Here is a 20478-nt window from a genome sequence, read left to right on the forward strand (position 1 = left end):
ATGATGCATTAACCCATTAACTGTATCCAAGATGGCGTAGCAGTCAGACGTCTGTCTCGTCCCATGTATATATCTTTTTATATCTTTTTCTTCGCATTCTTTTTAATATTTTTCCTAAACCTCAACTTCAAAATACTCTCCTGCAACCCGCCTCACCCAGTGCATCTGTTTTTTTTCTAAAGTATTTCTATTTACCTCCGAACTGGAATACCTCAACTGAAGCTAACTAGCTACCAGCTATCAGTCAGCTAACCACTGCTAGAGGTCATCAGCTAACCTTTAGCTCGGAAAGCTCTCGCCAGTTCGTACAACGCGTTTCAAACCAGAAGCATACCGGACCTATTTTTCTCTCCATATCCCCGGATTCCTACAGCAAACTCTGAACCTTTTCATCTGGACCATCGCAGCTAGCTAACTGCAACCCGGGTTGACTACTCCTGGCTAACGTTTCCGTCCCGGCGCAAGCACCAACTAGCCTGGAGCTAGCCCATGCTAGACCCATCTTCCGGCTAGGGCTCCTGGGCTACTCCTGAAGCCCACTCCTCGGCTACAATATCCGGACCCCTTCTACTGCCGGTATGGGGCACGGAACCCCGCCGAGCCTTCAAGACTGGAATACCGACATAATCTGTCCGAGGATCCCAACAGGCCCCTAGGGCGCGTCGTACCCTGAAGGCCCCTTCTGCTAACCGCGGCCTGCTAGCTATCTAGAACATATTTGACTGTTAGCTGATCCATCGGCCAGTTTCTTGGACCACTATACCACTTTTTTCCAATTGGACTTGGACCCCTCTGCTACTTGGAACTCTACTAATTCCACGACTGGTCTATCGACGTCACCGCACGGGGAGACGAAAACAGACTTTCCCCCATCGCGACGTCCCTCTAAGGCCCTTATGCTAGCTTGCTAGCCCCGGCCTGCTAACTGTCTGAATCGCCGTGTCTCCAGCCAGCCCAACCACTCACTGGACCCATACGATCACTTGGCTACGCATGCCTCTCCCTCATATCAATATGCCTTGTCCATTACTGTCCTGTCTTAGTGATTACTGTCTTATTTCACTGTAGAGCTTCTAGCCCTGCTCAATATACCTTAACCAACCATGTTGTTCCACCTCCCACATATGCGATGACATCACCTGGTTAAAACGTCTCTAGAGACTATATCTCTCTCATCATTACTCAATGCCTAGGTTTACCTCCAATGTACTCTCTTCCTACCATACCTTTGTCTGTACATTATGCCTTGATTCTATGCTATCGTGCCCAGAAACCTGCTCCCTTTACTCTGTTCCGAACGTGCTAGACGGCCAGTTCTTATAGCCTTTAGCCGTACCCTTATCCAACTTCTCCTCTGTTCCTCTGGTGATGTAGAGGTTAATCCAGGACCTGCAGTGCCTAGCTCCACTCCTACTCCCCAGGTGTCCTCATTTGTTGACTTCTGTAACCGTAAAAGCCTTGGTTTCATGCATGTTAACATTAGAAGCCTACTCTTTTAAGTTTGCTTTATTCACTGCTTTAGCACATTCTGCCAACCCTGCCTGTCTCTCAAATCAATGCTGTTCCAACACCCCCTCCTGGTGTTTCTTGATATACACTCAATCTCCAGAATTCAGCCCGTGCCCTTGGTTATATCTTGGTTCCACCTGAGGATATGCACACTGCAACACATGGGTCATTTCCTGACAACATCATTTGTGATATTTGAATAACAGCATCCCCTGCCCTCCCATCGGTCCCCCAGTTACCAGTAACCAATCCATGTGACATGAGTCGTCATATACTGATATCCCAACAATGCTACTACAGTAACCATTGCTACTTCCAACATGGCTCATGACTATAGTCTCACAATACCCCTCCTTTGTGCAGTAGTCCAATTCCATGCTATTAATATAGCATCCTACACTTCTACTACTGCTCCTTCTGTTACTGTCCCTACAGCGACTGCTGTGAGAATAGCTGTTGCCTGGAATTTGTCTCCTGCTCTCCTATTGTCTTCGTGTTTTACTGATAAGTCTAGGACTGAACCTTTCAGATACCCCCTACCTGTTTCCCAGTTTATCACTTGGTCTCTAGCTACAACTCTGTAAGCGGCTCAGCAATTTCAGAGAATGACGGAATAAAATGTTTAACAAAATTGAAAACTCCTATAAAGTTTTCCTGAGCGTGCGAGGAGTGTTTGTCCGTGCCAAAGAACGCAGGGTTTTCTTCCCGTTCCCGGGTAATGTGTATCTTGCCCGTAGAAATGTAAAACCCCAAAATACCTTTTGCTTTACTAGTTGTGCTTTGTCATACGATGCTTTATGACCCCGTTCCGCCAAATTGTCTACCAATGTGGTGCGGTCTCGCATAAGAGTTTCTTTGTCTTTTGACGCTAATAACAAATCATCCACGTATTGTACCAACACAGAACCTACATTTGACACCCTTTTAACGATTTGTTTCAATGCTAAATGATACCACGTGGGACTATTTGTAAATCCAATCGGTACTTCAATTAAAGTTAAGGTAAACCTGATCTAATACGTCTTCCATCACATAGAAAATGTAATTTCTATGTACCTCTTATCGATCGAACAGGAACTATACACCGCTAGGTGAAAGTTCCATTCTTGCTAACCTCAAAACGATTAGTTGTTGCTCTTTTGAAAAAGATGCAAACTCTTGTATAGCTGCATTTCCTGCTAATGCACTAGCTTCCAGTATCACCTTACACTCATTCTTCCAATGTTCGATAGTCCCTAAAACAGGGAGCCCTCTCCTTACGTTTTGATGTTTTATCGCTACGTTTCTTCGTTTTATCCTGGCCATTGAAACTATTGTTAGCGATTTCCTCTATGGCCCTATTAACCCCTCGCACGTCTGCAAGGTGAGCGGAGTCATATTCCACTCTCAAAACATTGTCTTGAATACATCTACTATCCCCGCAATTACCGTTTTGATCAGAGGGTTCAACCCCGTCATTAAAGCAGAAGCGCAATTTTTTTCAATACACTCCCGTTCCCAGTGTAAGGGCTGTTGTCCTCCTCTTCCTCGGACGAGGAGAGGAGAGAAGGATCAGTGGACCAATACGCAGCAGTAGGGAAATAAGCCATCTCTTTATTTGAAACGACGGCAACAAAACACTTACAAAATTACAAAACAAGAAAACGACGTAGACGAAAACCTGAACATGAACTTACATAACTAAACGTAGAACTCACGGACAGGAACAGACTACATCAAAACGAACGAACAGCCAAACAGTCCCGTATGGTACAGACATGAACGAAACAGGAGACAATCACCCACAAACAAACAGTGAGAACACCCTACCTAAATATGACTCTCAATTAGAGGAAAACGCAAAACACCTGCCTCTAATTAAGAGCCATACCAGGCAACCCAAAACCAACATAGAAACAGAAAACATAGACTGCCCACCCAAAACTCACGCCCTGACCATATACACATACAAAAACAACATAAAACAGGTCAGGAACGTTACAGAACCCCCCCCTCAAGGTGCGAACGCCGGGCGCACCAGCACAAAGTCCAGGGGAGGGTCTGGGTGGGCAGTTGACCACGGTGGTGGCTCAGGCTCCGGACGCTGTCCCCACACCACCATAGTCACTCCCCGCTTCTGTATTCCCCTCCCAATGACCACCCTCCAACTAAAACCCCCTAAATGAACGGCCAGCACCGGGATAAGGGGCAGCACCGGGACAAGGGGCAGCACCGGGACAAGGGGCAGCACCGGGATAAGGGGCAGCACCGGGATAAGGGGCAGCACCGGGACAAGGGGCAGCACCGGGACAAGGGGCAGCACCGGGACAAGGGGCGGCAGGTCCCGGCTGAGAGACCCTGGCAGATCCTGGCTGAGGGACCCTGGCAGGTCCTGGCTGAGGGACCCTGGCAGGTCCTGGCTGAGGGACCCTGGCAGGTCCTGGCTGAGGGACCCTGGCAGGTCCTGGCTGAGGGACTCTGGCAGGTCCTGGCTGAGGGACCCTGGCAGGTCCTGGCTGAGGGACTCTGGCAGGTCCTGGCTGAGGGACTCTGGCAGGTCCTGGCTGAGGGACTCTGGCAGGTCCTGGCTGAGGGACTCTGGCAGGTCCTGGCTGAGGGACTCTGGCAGGTCCTGGCTGAGGGACTCTGGCAGGTCCTGGCTGAGGGACTCTGGCAGGTCCTGGCTGAGGGACTCTGGCAGGTCCTGGCTGAGGGGCTCTGGCAGGTCCTGGCTGAGGGGCTCTGGCAGGTCCTGGCTGAGGGGCTCTGGCAGGTCCTGGCTGAGGGGCTCTGGCAGGTCCTGGCTGGACGGCTCTGGCAGGTCCTGGCTGGACGGCTCTGGCAGGTCCTGGCTGGACGGCTCTGGCAGGTCCTGGCTGGACGGCTCTGGCAGGTCCTGGCTGGACGGCTCTGGCAGGTCCTGGCAGGACGGCTCTGGCAGGTCCTGGCAGGACGGCTCTGGCTGGTCATGGCAGGACGGCTCTGGCTGGTCATGGCAGGACGGCTCTGGCTGGTCATGGCAGGACGGCTCTGGCTGGTCATGGCAGGACGGCTCTGGCTGGTCATGGCAGGACGGCTCTGGCTGGTCCTGGCTGGACGTCTCTGGCTGGTCCTGGCTGGACGGCTCTGGCCCGACGGGCAGCTCAGTAGGGAGGAGACGGAGAGACAGCCTGGTGCGTGGTATAGGCACTGGCTGCGCTGGAGAGGAGGAAACAGCTGGAGAGAGAACCCGGAGAGACAGCCTGGTACGGGGGGCTGCCACCGGAGGACTGGTACATGGAGGTGGCACCGGGTATACCGGACCGTGAAGGAGGACACGTGCTCTTGAGCACCGAGCCTGCCCAACCTTACCAGGTTGAATGGTGCCCGTAGCCCTGCCAGTGCGGCGAGGTGGAATAGCCCGCACTGGGCTATACTGGCAAACCGGGGACACCATTCGTAAGGCTGGTGCCATGTATGCCGGCCCGAGGAGACGCACTGGTGGCCAGATGCGTTGGGCCGGCTTCATGACATCCAGCTCGATGCCCAACTTAGCCCTCCCAGTGCGGCAAGGTGGAATAGCCCGCACTGGGCTAAGCACGCGTACTGGGGACACCGTGCGCTTTACCGCATAACACGATGTCTTACCAGTACGACGCCTTCTCACTCCACGGTAAGCACGGGGAGTTGGCTCAGGTATCCTACCCGGCTTTGCCACACTCCTCGTGTGCCCCCCCCCAAGAAATGTTTGGGTCTGACTCACGGGCTCCCAACCGCGTCGCCGCGCTGCCTCCTCATACCAGCGCCTCTCTGCCTTCGCTGCTTCCAACTCCGCCTTGGGACGGCGATATTCCCCTGGCTGAGCCCAGGGTCCTTTACCGTCCAGGATCTCCTCCCAAGTCCAGAAGTCCTGGTTGCTCTGTTGAGCTTTCCCTTGCCGCTTGGTCCTAGTTTGGTGGGTGATTCTGTAAGGGCTGTTGTCCTCCTCTTCCTCGGACGAGGAGAGGAGAGAAGGATCAGTGGACCAATACGCAGCAGTAGGGAAATAAGCCATCTCTTTATTTGAAACGACGGCAACAAAACACTTACAAAATTACAAAACAAGAAAACGACGTAGACGAAAACCTGAACATGAACTTACATAACTAAACGTAGAACTCACGGACAGGAACAGACTACATCAAAACGAACGAACAGCCAAACAGTCCCGTATGGTACAGACATGAACGAAACAGGAGACAATCACCCACAAACAAACAGTGAGAACACCCTACCTAAATATGACTCTCAATTAGAGGAAAACGCAAAACACCTGCCTCTAATTAAGAGCCATACCAGGCAACCCAAAACCAACATAGAAACAGAAAACATAGACTGCCCACCCAAAACTCACGCCCTGACCATATACACATACAAAAACAACATAAAACAGGTCAGGAACGTTACACCCAGGCCTTCTGTAGTAAAGTACTGGTGTTACACTTTATGGGTTTACACATTTTCTGTTGATAGAATGCTGACATTAAAACGCTGGTATATTGAGCTTTTGATTCTGTTTTTATGTCCTTGTGCCAAGTCATAATTGCCTCTCCGAATTCTTTATTTGATTTGAATTCACTGTCAGCAGGAAAATATTGTCCAAATGTATCTAATTTGCAAAACTTTTTCCCATATTCCAGCCGAATTGGTAGAATGCTTTTTTAAGCGCCTCCATGGCTTGATTAAATTCTGCTATCTCTATATTACAGGGAGAAACAGGTCCGTTTGTCGCCATTATCAATAGTTATTATTCCCTAAACACTCCCGACGGTGTTCAGGGTATCTTAGATTTCTTAACCTCTTTGGGCTAGGGGGCAGTATTTTGACATCTGGATGACAAGCGCGCCCAAAGTAAACAGCCTGTTACTCAGGCCCAGAAGCTAGGATATGCATATAATTGGTAGATTTTGATAGAAAAGTTTCTAAAGTTAGTAAAGTTTCTAAAACTGTTAAAATGATGTCTGTGAGTATAACATAACTGATATGGCAGGCGAAAACCCGAGGACAAACCATCCAGAAAAAGAAAAAAAATTCAGCCCACCATTGATTCTTATGGCTGTCATTTTTAACATAAAGGGAAAACCTCCCAGATTGCAGTTCCTATGGCTTCCACTAGATGTCATCAGTCTTTAGAAAGAGTTTCAGGCTTGTTTTTGGAAAAATGAGCTAGAATTTGTAGTTTCTCTAAGTGGCTCCCATTTTGGCTGTAGTGTTTGTTACGCATACTGGTGAATGTGCGTACTTTGTTGTTTATCTCCGGTAATGACAATAACGATTCTCCATCTTAAATTTGATCGTTTATTTACGTATTAGGGTACCTGAGGTTTGATTATAAATGTTGTTTGACTGGTTTGGAAAAGTTTATTGGTAATGTTTGGGATTAATTTTGTATGCATTTTGAAGGAGGGAAACCGGTGGATTATTGAAAGAAGCGCGCCAGCTAAACTGAGTATTTGGGGATATAAAGGACTTTATCGCACAAAACAACCATTTGTGATGTAGCTGGGACCTTTTGGAGTACCAACAGAAGAAGATCTTCAAAGGTAAGTGATTTATTTTATCGCTATTTCTGACTTTTGTGGCGCATCTGCCTGGTTGGAAAATGTTTTTAATGCTTTTGTGTGCTGGCCGCTGTCCTCAGATAATCGCATGGTGTGCTTTCGCCGTAAAGCCTTTTTGAAATCTGACACAGAGGCTGTATTAACAAGAAGTTAAGCTTTTAACCTCTCTAGGATAGGTGGGACGATAGCGTCCCACTTGGCCAAAATATAGCGCGCCAAATTCAAATATATTACTATAAAAATCAATCTTTCATGAAATCACACATGAAAGAAACCAAATTAAAGCTACACATGTTGTGAATCCAGCCAACATGTCTGATTTCAAAAAGGATTTACGGGGGAAAGCACATCAAACAATTATGTTAGCTCAGTACATAGCCACAGAAAAACAGCCATTTTCCCAGCAATAGATAGTAGTAACAAAAAACAGAAATAGATTAATCACTAACCTTTGAACATCTTCATCAGATGACACTCATATGACATCATGTTACACAATACATTTATGTTTTGTTCGATAATGTGCATATTTATATCCACAAATCTCGGTTTACATTGGCGCCATGTTCGGAAATGCCTCCAAAATATCCGGAGTAATTACAGAGAGCCACGTCAAATAACAGAAATACTCATCATAAACTTTGATGAAAGATGCATGTTTTACATATAATTAAAGATACACTTGTTCCTAATGCAACCGCTGTGTCAGATTTAAAAAAAACTTTATGTAAAAAGCACACCATGCAATAATCTGAGACGGCGCTCAGATAGTAACAACATTTCTCCGCCATGTTGGAGTCAACAGAAATATGAAATAACATCATAAATATTCCCTTTGATTATCTTCATCAGAATGCAGTGCCAGGAATCCTAGTTCCACAATAAATCGTTGTTTTGTTTGATAATGTCCATTACTTATGTCCAATTAGCTAATTTTACTAGCATGTGTAGTGCACGTGTCCAAACGCTCGCGCAGATGCAGGCAAACGTCGGACGAAAACTTCAAAAGGTTATATTCCAGGTCGAATAAACTCGTCAAAGTAAGTAGAGAATCAATCTTCAGGATGTTGTTATCATTTATATCCAATAAGGTTATAAGATAATTATTTTCAGTCTCTATAAGTAATGGAACGCAAGACGATATAATGAGGAAAGCGCACGACCAAGAACTGGCAATCTGCCAGACCACTGACTCATTCCCCTCCCATCCGGTCCCACAACACAGCATAAGCTTCATTCCACGTTCTACTGACTGTTGACATCTAGTGGAAGGCGTATGAAGTGCAAACAGATCCATATATTACAGGGAATTGAATAGGCGATGACTTTAACAACGACCACTCTCAGATTTTTCACTTGCTGTTTGGATTTTTTCTCAGGTTTTTGCCTGCCATATGAGTTCTGTTATACTCACAGACATCATTCAAACAGTTTTAGAAACTTCAGAGTGTTTTCTATCCAATAGTAATAATAATATGCATATATTAGCATGTGGGACAGAGTAGGAGGCAGTTCCCTATGGGCACGAAATTCATCCAAAAGTGAAAATGCTGCCCCCTATTAGACCAAAGAAGTTAACTGATGTATGACACTTGTATTTTCATGAATGTTAAATATTAATATTTCTGTCATTTGAATTTCGCGCTCTGAAATTTCACCGGAAGTTGTCGAGATGGTACACTAGCGTCCCACTGATCCACAAGAAGTTTACTCCCGTCGATTATACACACCATCTATTAACTACTTTCTAAGATCGCACTACACACTTCCCTGGATAATAATTCATTGGACACGGCACTTAATACCTTGTATTAAAACCGATACCATAAACGTCTGCGAATCTATTACTGGAGAATACGGATTTCTTAATGTCTTTGTGCCGTATCTCCTCCAATATCCCTATTATTGATAACACTTCACAAATTATTCACACTTGTCTTCCTATTTCCACATAATCTGCCATGGTTCACCCCCCCAACAGGGCACACAACTAACCTTCCATTCACACTTTTATGGCCAATACAACTAGGCTCTCACACTGTTATAGCTATGCAGGGAACCAAACCCACTGGTATTTACCCCCTAGGACTTACCCTTCGCAGGTTCCAGCCTGCGTGAGTTTACCTTCTGGGACTCACCCTATATTAATAGTAATCACAGGTATTAATCCACTGGGATTTACTATTGACTTTATAGTACTAGCAGGAACCAACCTGCTAGGGAGTTACCCCCTAGGACTTACCTTACAGGTACCAGCCTGTATGAGTTTACCTTCCGGGCCTTACCATTTACTATAAAACTACGACCGGTCGTTACACAATGGGCCTTTTGAATAAACTCAGGCTTCAAAAGGCTGTATTCTATAATTATTCAGCCTACGATTCTCATCTCCCCAAGATGTCAAAATGAGTGGTAACAGGTGTAGGAACTTGCCTACCTTATTTGCTGTGCCGGCTCCTGTTCCACTGATCTGGACTCTTTGATTACAAATCGTCAACTATTAGGTTCTTATTTTTCAGAGTAAATAACTCACAAACACTAGAGAAGCTTTAACCAATCTTCCCAAAGGTTTTGTGCATCTGAAATCAGACAAAACATTTCAGACATCACAGTTTATATACATCCTACTTCAGACACTCCTCTTCCTTACAGTTTATGGCTCCACAGGAAAGAAGGTAACCAGATAGCAACCCTGATTACTCCCTTAAGGGGAACTGACCTCACCTCTCACCTCCTGACCCACAGATATCCATCTGTCTTCCCTATATCAACACCTCTCTCTCCTCTCCTCCATCAAACACATTCCAACGCCTTCTGGCTTTTTACAAACTCTTTCTATTCAAGGCTTTGTCTCTATCATTTATTTAATATCTCAATGTTCAAAGTTTAGCCGATTCCAACACCAGACAACAGTGTGTGTGAGAGGTGTTTGTAGAGGTGAAGGACAAAACTGGTGTTGGCCTCTCCAACACCATCAAACAAGTACTAGCTCCACTGAATGTCAAGGAGAAGCTGGTTGCACAAACCTACGATTGGTCAGCGCTGATGAGTGGTAATGTACGTGGTGTCCAAACGCTACTGAAGGATTCCTTCCCGACCGCAGAACTCCAGTGTTCTACCCAGCTATGCCTTGTGGGTAACCAGGAGAAGCTGAAAATGGAGCTGTTCACTGTCTACCGGCATCCTGAGCTGCACACTGGAAAGACAGCACTTTCTTTATTGAAATCACTCTACGAGAATAACCTGCAGGAGGACTTGTCTGAGACGGTCTCTCTTCTCAAAATCATTATCACCACTCCGATGACAACTACAGAGTCAGAGAGAAACTGTTTTACCTTAAAAGGATAAAAACCTTCATACGCAACTCCATGGGCCAGAAAGGTTAAATGCTTTGGCCATGCTGTCAATCCAGTATGACTTCATCCAGAGAATGCCAAAGTAATACTAAGTGTATGTTAGTAGCTCATGTGCCTCACCCTAAGAATTGAGTACCCTTTCCCCCCTAAGAACTTAGCCTATTGTTCTAACTTGGTGGTGCACAGATAGCCTGTTTTAGAAAAATTTAATTTAATATTGTAACAGCCTGCTTACCTGCCCCCATTGTAAGAACTTTCATTGTCTGCTTATGTACCCCTGTTAATTTATCCTCCTGTTTTGACTTGGTGTACAGGGAGGATACTGTAAGAATGGCCCATGTTCTGAATTATGTCGCTGTCCATTTCAAAAGTGCTGAACAAATAGGTGGCGTATAGGCTACATCTGTCTCAGCTCGCTCATGTCTTAATGGAAATGACGGCTTTCCTCTTACCCGCTTATCTTCATTTATGTCATAGTTTGTACATCAGCATTGTTATATTGCTCATAAAGGTCCATCTCATTAGTATCTTATTCATCATTTTAGGCAGTGTTAGAATGATGCATTTCATTTGTTTTTCTTACTTTGTGTGTTATAATTATCTCTGGTGCTTTTCTCTACGAGAAGGGTGGTAAGTTACAGACCCAATAACATTATATTATAGTATCCCCTCCTCGTAACCATGGTTGCCAGTGACAGTCTCATGTTCAACAGACAGTTCAGTAATAGACCCATCTTATTCCAGTTCATATTGCAAGGGTAGTTTTGTTTGCTCAATGTGCTTTCAGTGCGTCTGTATATTGTCTATAAAAGTGGATCCTCGTGATTGCATTGTCCTTCCTTTTTTAGACCACATAGGACTAATAAAATACTTCAAATGGTAGACTCATCGCTGAGTCTGGGTCTCTCGCTCTGTGGTGACTTAACGAAGAGTAAAGTTGAGGCCTCAACATCTTGCTGAATTTATCTGAACTAATATCTATCTGAATTTCTGTCGCTGTCCATTTAGAAATTGATGAACGAATAGGCCTCATCGCAGCTCGTTTGCATGAACTTGCTTATACTTAAGAGCTAAGTGTTAATTATAGAAGAACAAACATTGTGAATGTACAGAACATAAATGTAATAATGTTTGTGAATGTTTCAACTCATGTCGACATTCATTATTATTGAAGGAGAAAAGCGGTTCTTATCCAGTTACACAAATCCACAAGGTGTCAGTAGAAACCATATTTATTTAAGCAAGTCAGCCATAGGCTCCCCAGTTGGGACAGCTTTCTGTAGACCCTAACAGTTTGTGGGAACCGTTATAGTGCATTTTTATGTGTTGTAGTTTCTTCGCTGGCATGCATCTAAAAATAATTATTTTTTGCCCCACCAAGATTAACATGCTAAAATCGCCACTGCCTGTCATAACAACACCGATTTTAGGTCGTTCGTAAATTCCTCAGTTATTCTGCGCTCTGCCACTGTCAAACTAGAGTGCTCTGAAAGCGGAGTAGATTGCCAGGGTGTATTTACTATCACACCCATTGTCTGGTGAGAGGATGAATATAATGTATGTACTGATTTTAAAATAATGGTTTTAATGAAAACATGTAATTATTTGCCTTGTGCCTAAGAACAGCCTGTTGGGGAACATTTCTAACCAAGGGAGACTTTTTATTAGATTTTTTCAAAACAATCAAAGTGTATTATTAATTATTGCAATAATGGAGCTTGTCAACGACACATCCTCCTGAATAAATGACAAACAACAGATATGTCGAATGGGTCAAAGTTATCATTTGTATAAAATTAAATGAATAATTCACATCAGATAGAATCTGCTGTGACGACTGTTGTCATTGTATAGAAACCAGGGCTTGGCCCCCAAGACGGGGTTCTTCTCATCAGCTCTCCAGACCAGAGACATCTCCTCCCTGGTACCTCGTAGTACACAAACACCAACTCAAGTCTATGGAATGCAGGCTGTAGCTTTTATCACCAAGCTATCATAAATCAATTGCCAGCCCCAGAGGCCCAACTCGGTCCACACAGACACAGATGAGAGAGTACTGAGAAACCTTATTCGATGCATAAACAAACAGTATTACAACATAATCTTGTAAATGTTCTACCATAAACCCTAAGGGAGTTATCACACGATAATCCCTGGGTTCTCATCCCTTATTACTTAACTATAACATGGAATGATGGGTGTCATAACCATGTCATAAGTCATTATAGTGTGCACAGACTCCTTAACCCTTAAGTAGAGTGATATTCATTTGAGGTGTTATAACACCGTTACAGATGTGCCTAATACTGCAGAGGTGATAGTATCACAGAAACATTCAGGACCTCCAAGAAATATGGGCAAATTGGAGCATAGACAGAGATATATATATTTAGGATGACAAACTACTGAGTTGTACAAGCAGAACCACTTCCAGATATTAAAAAAAAGCTACATTGTTTTTTGGCATGTTATTATAATAATATAATTTTGAAACTAAATGGAAGCAAATAAAATTATATCACAAACTCACAACAGGATTTGTGAAAGCTGTGAAAAAAGGAAGATCTGCAGGCTACAGTAACAATGAGCGCTTGTTAATGCAAGGGTTAATTACAGTAATTTACTGTGTTAATTACATTAATTTACCGTATCTCATTCTTGGAGTGGAAACGTTGTTTGCCGTAACATCATGCTCAATAAATGTCCATAATGTGGCTTAAATTTATGGTTTTGTCACACAGTTATTTTGTTCACATTTATTCATCCTTTTATAGAGCATGAAATACGGTTATAGATGATTTGTGACCCATTTATGTAGTGCTTATGAAGCCTATATGAATGCTTTATGAAGCCTTCATAAGATACACTTGAAATAATGCGGGACCAAGATATGTACTTTCTGCTCCCATACATTTTCCCTGACAGAATGGTGCCTTCTGGTTTGCTTAATATAAGGAATTTGATGTTATAACTTTACTTAATAACTTTCCCCACCACTGTACTTGAAGGTGCAATATGCTCTGCCATTTCCTGGTTGCTAAAATTCTAACAGTTTTCCTAATCTCAGTTTGTGACAAATCAAGCAGTCATTGTGTAGAGAATCATTGTACCATCTAAAGCGCTGTGAAATATATTTTCCGATAACCAAAAATACTGTATTTTCAGCTGTTTGAAGCTGGTGTACACAATCGAAAGTGCAAAAGCAGGGGTGTTCTCGGATGGCTGAGGGGCAGCTCTCAGAGAACTGTAGGGGGATCTTGGATGGTTGGTGGCCTGGCAGTTGGGAGTTTGGGCCGGTGGCCAATAAGTCGCTGGTTCGGGAGAGCTGTCGACCTGCCTTTGGGCGGAGCGCTTGACCCTGGTTGCTCCCGTGGGTCTCTCTGTGTGGGAGTCTGTGGGTCTCTCTGGGTGGGAGTCTGTGGGTCTCTCTGGGTGGGAGTCTGTGGGTCTCTCTGGGTGGGAGTCTGTGGGTCTCTCTGGGTGGGAGTCTGTGGGTCTCTCTGGGTGGGAGTCTGTGGGTCTCTCTGGGTGGGAGTCTGTGGGTCTCTCTGGGTGGGAGTCTGTGGGTCTCTCTGGGTGGGAGTCTATGGGCCTCTCTGGGTGGGAGTCTGTGGGCCTCTCTTAATATTAAATCAAATAAATGTATTGGTAAATTATATGAATTATTCATTGAACTGCATCCATCTATTCTACCTACAATGCCTTAGTGTACGTCATGAAATGGGAATTAGATATTTTTTACTGATATTATGATTGTCTGTGTCACTTTCATGTCTGAAAGGTAGTACAAACGCTGTCAGTTGCACTTTTAAGTTAAAAAAAATGTACGCCTAAAGTTTTCTTACGTGTAATTTAAAGTGTGCACTCGTCTAATGTGAATTCATGTTTTGTTGTCATGTTTAGCTACCTGATCTATTGAAATTAGATAATTGAACAAAAATAAAAATAAATATATATATTTTTTGAGAATAAAGGAAGTGCCAGAACTAAAAGACAATAACTTTTGTCCGTTTCTCTTTATAACTACAGGCCGACTCAGGTCAAGTCTGAGGCCGGTAACATCAACAGTGAGAACAGACTCAGGCTGCCTCTCTCCTTCCACACTGAGTCCAAACCTACAGTCACTGGGTCCTGATTGTGACAGTGCAGCCCAGTTTACACTGCAGGATCCAGAGATGGCATCAGTGAAGCTGGAAGACTGCAGTCAAACACTGGAGCTGAATGTTGACATTAAAGATGAAGAAGAAGAGGAGAAGATTGGGACATCTGTTAATGATGGTAAGAGCAGATTCTATCTATAAGTTCCCTTCATAGGTTATACCTCCATAAGTTATGACCCAGTCTATTGCTATTGTGAATTCTGTCATTCTGACATCACATCCCTGAAGAACACCAGACTGTACAAAACTTGTTTTTCATTCCAACTTCCCACTGTGTATGAAACGTTGCAGTAGAACTGTTTCATGATGAACTGTTTCAATGAGAAGGTAGATGTTATTTCATGCTACTGACACTTGCATTTGTTTTATTCACTGGGCTATCTGGAGTGCTCAGAGAGTAGACTAAAGAAGTGAATTAGACAAACTGCCAGTGTTTTAAAGTTCTATGAAATGAGTCGGTGTAGTTACTAACCCTTGTGATAGTGAGTGGAGGATGATATGAAATTAGTCTGTGTAGTTATTAACCCTTGTGAAAGTGAGTGGAGGATGATATGAAATGAGTCTGTGTAGTTACTAACCCTTGTGATAGTGAGTGGAGGGTGATATGAAATGAGTCTGTAGTTACTAACCCTTTTGATAGTGAGTGGAGGATGATATGAAATGAGTCTGTGTAGTTACTAACCCTTGTGATAGTGAGTGGAGGATGATATGAAATGAGTCTGTGTAGTTACTAACCCTTGTGATAGTGAGTGCAGGATGATATGAAATGAGTCTGTGTAGTTACTAACCCTTGTGATAGTGAGTGGAGGATGATATGAAATAATTCTGTGTAGTTACTAACCCTTGTGATAGTGAGAGGAGGATTATATGGGTCTGAATTTTCACTCCTTTTTGCAATCAGCTGTTGTCCACTTTTAGAATAGTTGTATTCCCCTTTTGTATTGTACAGTATAGAGCCTTCAGAAAGTATTCATACCCCTTGACTTATTCCGCATTTTATGTTACAGCCTAAATTCAAAATGGATTTTTGAGCCATCTACACACAATACCCCATAATGACAGGCAAAACATGTTTTTTTGAAATGTTAAAAAAAAAAATGCAGAAATATCTAATTTACATAAGTATTATGGTGGAAAATTTTAAGATTATGTTATAATACTTTTATTGCATCAAATTGTTGTTTTATTCGACAGAATACAGTATTCTTAACTATTGTGTGTGTGTTCTACTGAGGATGGGCCTCTGGGAGATAACACTGACAGAGAAGATTTATGATGTCTTTTGGGTGATAAAACCTAAAGAGCATTCCAGAGCATGAGTTAATGTTTCTGTTCTATATGGTACCAGGGAGAGATGGCTCCAGTAGGGCCAGACACTGGTCTCTACGCAATGGTGTATTCCGCTGACGTTGTGGGGTACTCCGCCGACATTGTGGGGTACTCCGCCGACATTGTGGGGTACTCCGCCGACGTTGTGGGGTATTCCGCCGACGTTGTGGGGTATTCCGCTGACGTTGTGGGGTATTCCGCTGACGATGTGGGGTATTCCGCTGACGTTGTGGGGTATTCCGCTGACGATGTGAGGTACTCCGCTGACGTTGTGGGGTACTCCGCTGACGTTGTGGGGTACTCCGCTGACGTTGTGGGGTATTCCGCTGACGATGTGGGGTACTCCGCCGACGTTGTGGGGTACTCCGCTGACGTTGTGGGGTATTCCGCTGACGTTGTGGGGTACTCCGCTGACGTTGTGGGGTACTCCGCTGACGTTGTGGGGTATTCCGCTGACGATGTGGGGTACTCCGCCGACATTGTGGGGTACTCCGCCGACGTTGTGGGGTATTCCGCTGACGTTGTGGGGTACTCCGCTGACGTTGTGGGGTATTCCGCTGACGTTGTGGGGTACTCCGCTGACGTTGTGGGGTACTCCACTGACGTTGTGGGGTACTCTGCCGGCGTTGTGGGGTATTCCGCTGACGTTGTGGGGTATTCCGCTGACGTTGTGGGGTACTCCGCTGGCGTTGTGGGGTACTCTGCCGGCGTTGTGGGGTATTCCGCTGACACATATGGGGTATTCGGCTGACACATATGGTATAAGGACTAAATTCTTTTTACAGGCCTCCCATATATAACACTTTCTGGCCAACTGGTGGTTTAGTTCCATTTGTCCTCCAGGTGATCTGTCCTCCAACTGTTGGTTTAGAATCTACAGATGTGGTATTCATATTCAGATGGTACATAGTCGTAGTAGAATTCATGTTGTTACAACAATATCTAGTCATGTATCCATGCCCTTGTATGTGTGTGGTATTGTGTGTAGGACAATGACTCAATTTAATCAATTTTAAAATCAGGCTGAAACACAACAAAATGTAGAAAAAAATCAAGGGGTGTGAATACTTTCTGAAGGCACTGTATATGAAGTCATATGTGTATCTCACTGACTGGTTCTTCTGATGTTGTTCACACAGGAGACCATGTTGAGACATTCTCTACATCCAGAGAGCAACAGCAGGAAGATCACAGAGCTAAGAGGTCTCACCACCTCCCACATTGTGAGATTTTCCCAATTCTATCAAAGCTAAAAATACACCTAAAAATACACACAGGAGAGAATCTGTATTCCTGCACTGACTGTGGGAAGAGATTCACAACATCACAAGCTCTGAAAATTCATCAGAAAGTGCACATTGGAGAAAAGCCTTACTCCTGCTCTGACTGTGGCAAATGTTTCAAAACATCAACTGAGGTAAAAGTTCATCAGAGAACACACACAGGAGAGAAGCCTTACTTCTGCTCTGCCTGTGGAAAGCGTTTCTCCCGATTGGATACCTTAAAAGTACATGAACGTGTACATACAGGAGAGAAGCCATACTCTTGCTCTGACTGCGGAAAATGCTTCACCACAACATCTGATCTAACAGTTCATCAGAGAACACACACAGGAGAGAAGCCTTACTTCTGCTCTGACTGTGGTAAGTGCTTCAAAACATCAACTGAGGTAAAAGTTCATCAGAGAACACACACAGGCGAGAAGCCTTACTTCTGCTATGCCTGTGGCAAGAGTTTCTCCCGATTGGATACCTTAAAAGTACATGAACGTGTACATACAGGAGAGAAGCCATACTCTTGCTCTAACTGTGGAAAATGCTTCACCACAACATCTGATGTAACAGTTCATCAGAGAACACACACAGGAGAGAAGCCTTACTTCTGCTCTGACTGTGGTAAGTGCTTCAAAACATCAACTGAGGTAAAAGTTCATCAGAGAACACACACAGGAGTGAAGCCTTACTTCTGCTCCGACTGTGGGAAGAGATTCACAACATTGCAAGCTCTGACAATTCATCAGAGAGTGCACACTGGAGAGAAGCCTTACTCCTGCCTTGACTGTGGGAAAAGTTTCTCCCGATTGGATAAGTTAAAAAGTCACCAACTAATACACATAGCGAAGCCATTCTCCTGCTCTGACTGTGGTAAGTGCTTCAAAACATCAACTGAGGTAAAAGTTCATCAGAGAACACACACAGGAGTGAAGCCTTATTTCTGCTCTGACTGTGGGAAGAGATTCACAACATCACAAGCTCTGACAATTCATCAGAGAGTGCACACTGGAGAGAAGCCTTACTCCTGCTCTGACTGTGGGAAAAGTTTCTCCCGATTGGATAAGTTAAAAAGTCACCAACTAATACACATAGCGAAGCCATTCTCCTGTTCTGACTGTGGTAAGTGCTTCAAAACATCAACTGAGCTAACAGTTCATCAGAGAACACACACAGAAGAGAAGCCTTACTTCTGCTCTGACTATGGGAAGAGTTTCTCCCAATTGGAAAAGTTAAAATGTCCCCAGCGAATACATATAGACAGTCTCACTTCTGCTCTGACTGTGGGAAGAGTTTCCGATTTAGATACCTTTTAAAATGTCACCAGCGTATACATACAGGAGAGAAGCCTCATCAGTTCTCTCAGACCAGCTAAGAGTAAAGTCATTACATCACTTCATTCTCATCTCATAAATTAAGTGGTAACAGTGAATTTGATAACATTTAAGAAAGAATAAAACACTATTGGGATCCTGTTGTTTCTCACTGTGAGAGAACTGTGCAGAGGAAAGGGAGTGTTATAGAATGTTAGCCTCTCTTTACTGATCAGTCTGCACCTTGTCAGTTTTGGTGTGTTTTGTTAGTTTCTACTCTAAAGATATTGAGAGTACCTTGGATTTGGCCTTAGGGTTGAATATCCTACGAGGCTTCTTACGTTGAAACAATGTAGTCTGACTGTTGACTGTGTGGTACTCTGTGGGAATAAGTTAGTAGATACAACATGTATCAGGTAGAGATGGTTTGATGATCAGTTTTCTGTGGGAATGAGTTAGTAGATACAACATGTATCAGTTAGAGATGGTGTGATGATCAGTTTTCTGTGGGAATGAGTTAGTAGACACTACATGTATCAGGTAGAGATGGTGTGATGATCAGTTTTCTGTGGGAATGAGTTAGTAGACACTACATGTATCAGATAGAGATGGTGTGATGATCAGTTTTCTGTGGGAATGAGTTAGTAGATACAACACGTATCAGATAGAGATGGTGTGATGATCAGTTTAGATACAACATGTATCAGATAGAGATGGTGTGATGATCAGTTTTCTGTGGGAATGAGTTAGTAGATACAACATGTATCAGATAGAGATGGTGTGATCAGTTTTCACCATTTAGTTTGGTTGTTTTTTTGTTTTGTTTTTTACTACTAAGCAACTTTTGTTTAATGATATACATACTTTGAAACGATAAACATGTTTATTAAATTGTCTTAAATAGATGTATTATTTTCGTCATTGATGGATGTATTTGGATGTCTGCATTAAACTTAATTGATGTGCGAATGAAAAATACATATTCTACCTGAATTTGTGCTGGTCAAACTTTGGGTTATCTATACAGACAATGCAATGTTTTTTGTATAATTGATGTTATTAAAACGAATTTAAATGTCTATGTATCTACTCAATACATGTCACTACACCTCTACATGCCAATTAGCTAGCCCCCTGTATGTTCTACAATACATACAAATAATGTTTTCAGGATAAAGGACATGTATTTCATATTTAAGTAAAAGTTAAATAAAATAACATTTATTTTGTCAATGTATAATTGTAATGTGTTTTCTATGGTGCCAAAGTCCAGAGACTATATTACTACCACAATTCAAGTATGATCCACTTACTCTTGGGGAATGGAACCAGAGAGGAAGCTTGCATTACCCTTTCCATGCCCCATTGTTCAGAGTGGAGGAGCTGTGAACTCTCCTGTGATGGCCCACGTCTACCACAACCTTTCCTATTGTGTTAGTCGGCACCACAGCATTTTAGGAAGCCATTGTTCAAAATGTGTTCATACACACAGTAACAATGGGAGGGGGTGTGGCCTGCACAGGGGAGGACCAGGAGGTTGATCTCAGACTTCTATTTAGAACTGGGATTCTACCCAGAGTTTACAGATTAACAGTGAGGACAAACCCAGCCTGCCTCTTTCCATCCACACTGAGTCCAAACCTACGGTCTAGTGATGGGCATTCCGGCTCTTTTGGCTCCCAAGCGGCTCTTTAAAAAAAGTATGTTTTGTATTTTTTCAAGTCAAACAGTTTGCGATAGTTTGACTATGATTGGTGTTAAAACAATTCTAATTAAATTATTGAATGAAATCATACTCTACCTTAACCACAATGTATTTAAAAATGCATTGGTTTGTTATTAAATAGAATGCTATTAAACATTTGCATTTAAAGTATAACTTTTTAATGTATTTAAACAAAGTGCATATAAATCTAACCATTCAAAACGAATACAATCTGAACCGCATAATATATTTATTTATTTTTTATTTCACCTTTATT

General features: G+C 43.4%; 2 protein-coding genes across 2 annotated transcripts in view; both read left to right on the forward strand.

Moving 5' to 3' along the window:
• Positions 1 to 18747, forward strand: part of LOC129860165 (zinc finger protein 883-like) — a 57739-nt gene extending 38992 nt beyond the window's left edge. The window contains exon 2 of the mRNA XM_055930526.1: positions 17052 to 18747. Within this exon, the coding sequence (XP_055786501.1) occupies positions 17052 to 18499 (1448 nt within the window). The 3' untranslated portion in view covers positions 18500 to 18747. The remainder of the gene's footprint in view (positions 1 to 17051) is intronic.
• Positions 1 to 20478, forward strand: part of LOC129860216 (zinc finger protein 345-like) — a 52572-nt gene that overhangs the window by 1144 nt on the left and 30950 nt on the right. Inside the window, exon 2 of the mRNA XM_055930607.1 lies at positions 14453 to 14701. Within this exon, the coding sequence (XP_055786582.1) occupies positions 14453 to 14701 (249 nt within the window). The remainder of the gene's footprint in view (positions 1 to 14452; positions 14702 to 20478) is intronic.

Source organism: Salvelinus fontinalis, chromosome 7 (assembly GCF_029448725.1).
Source record: "Salvelinus fontinalis isolate EN_2023a chromosome 7, ASM2944872v1, whole genome shotgun sequence".
Classification (NCBI taxonomy): Eukaryota; Metazoa; Chordata; class Actinopteri; order Salmoniformes; family Salmonidae; genus Salvelinus; species Salvelinus fontinalis.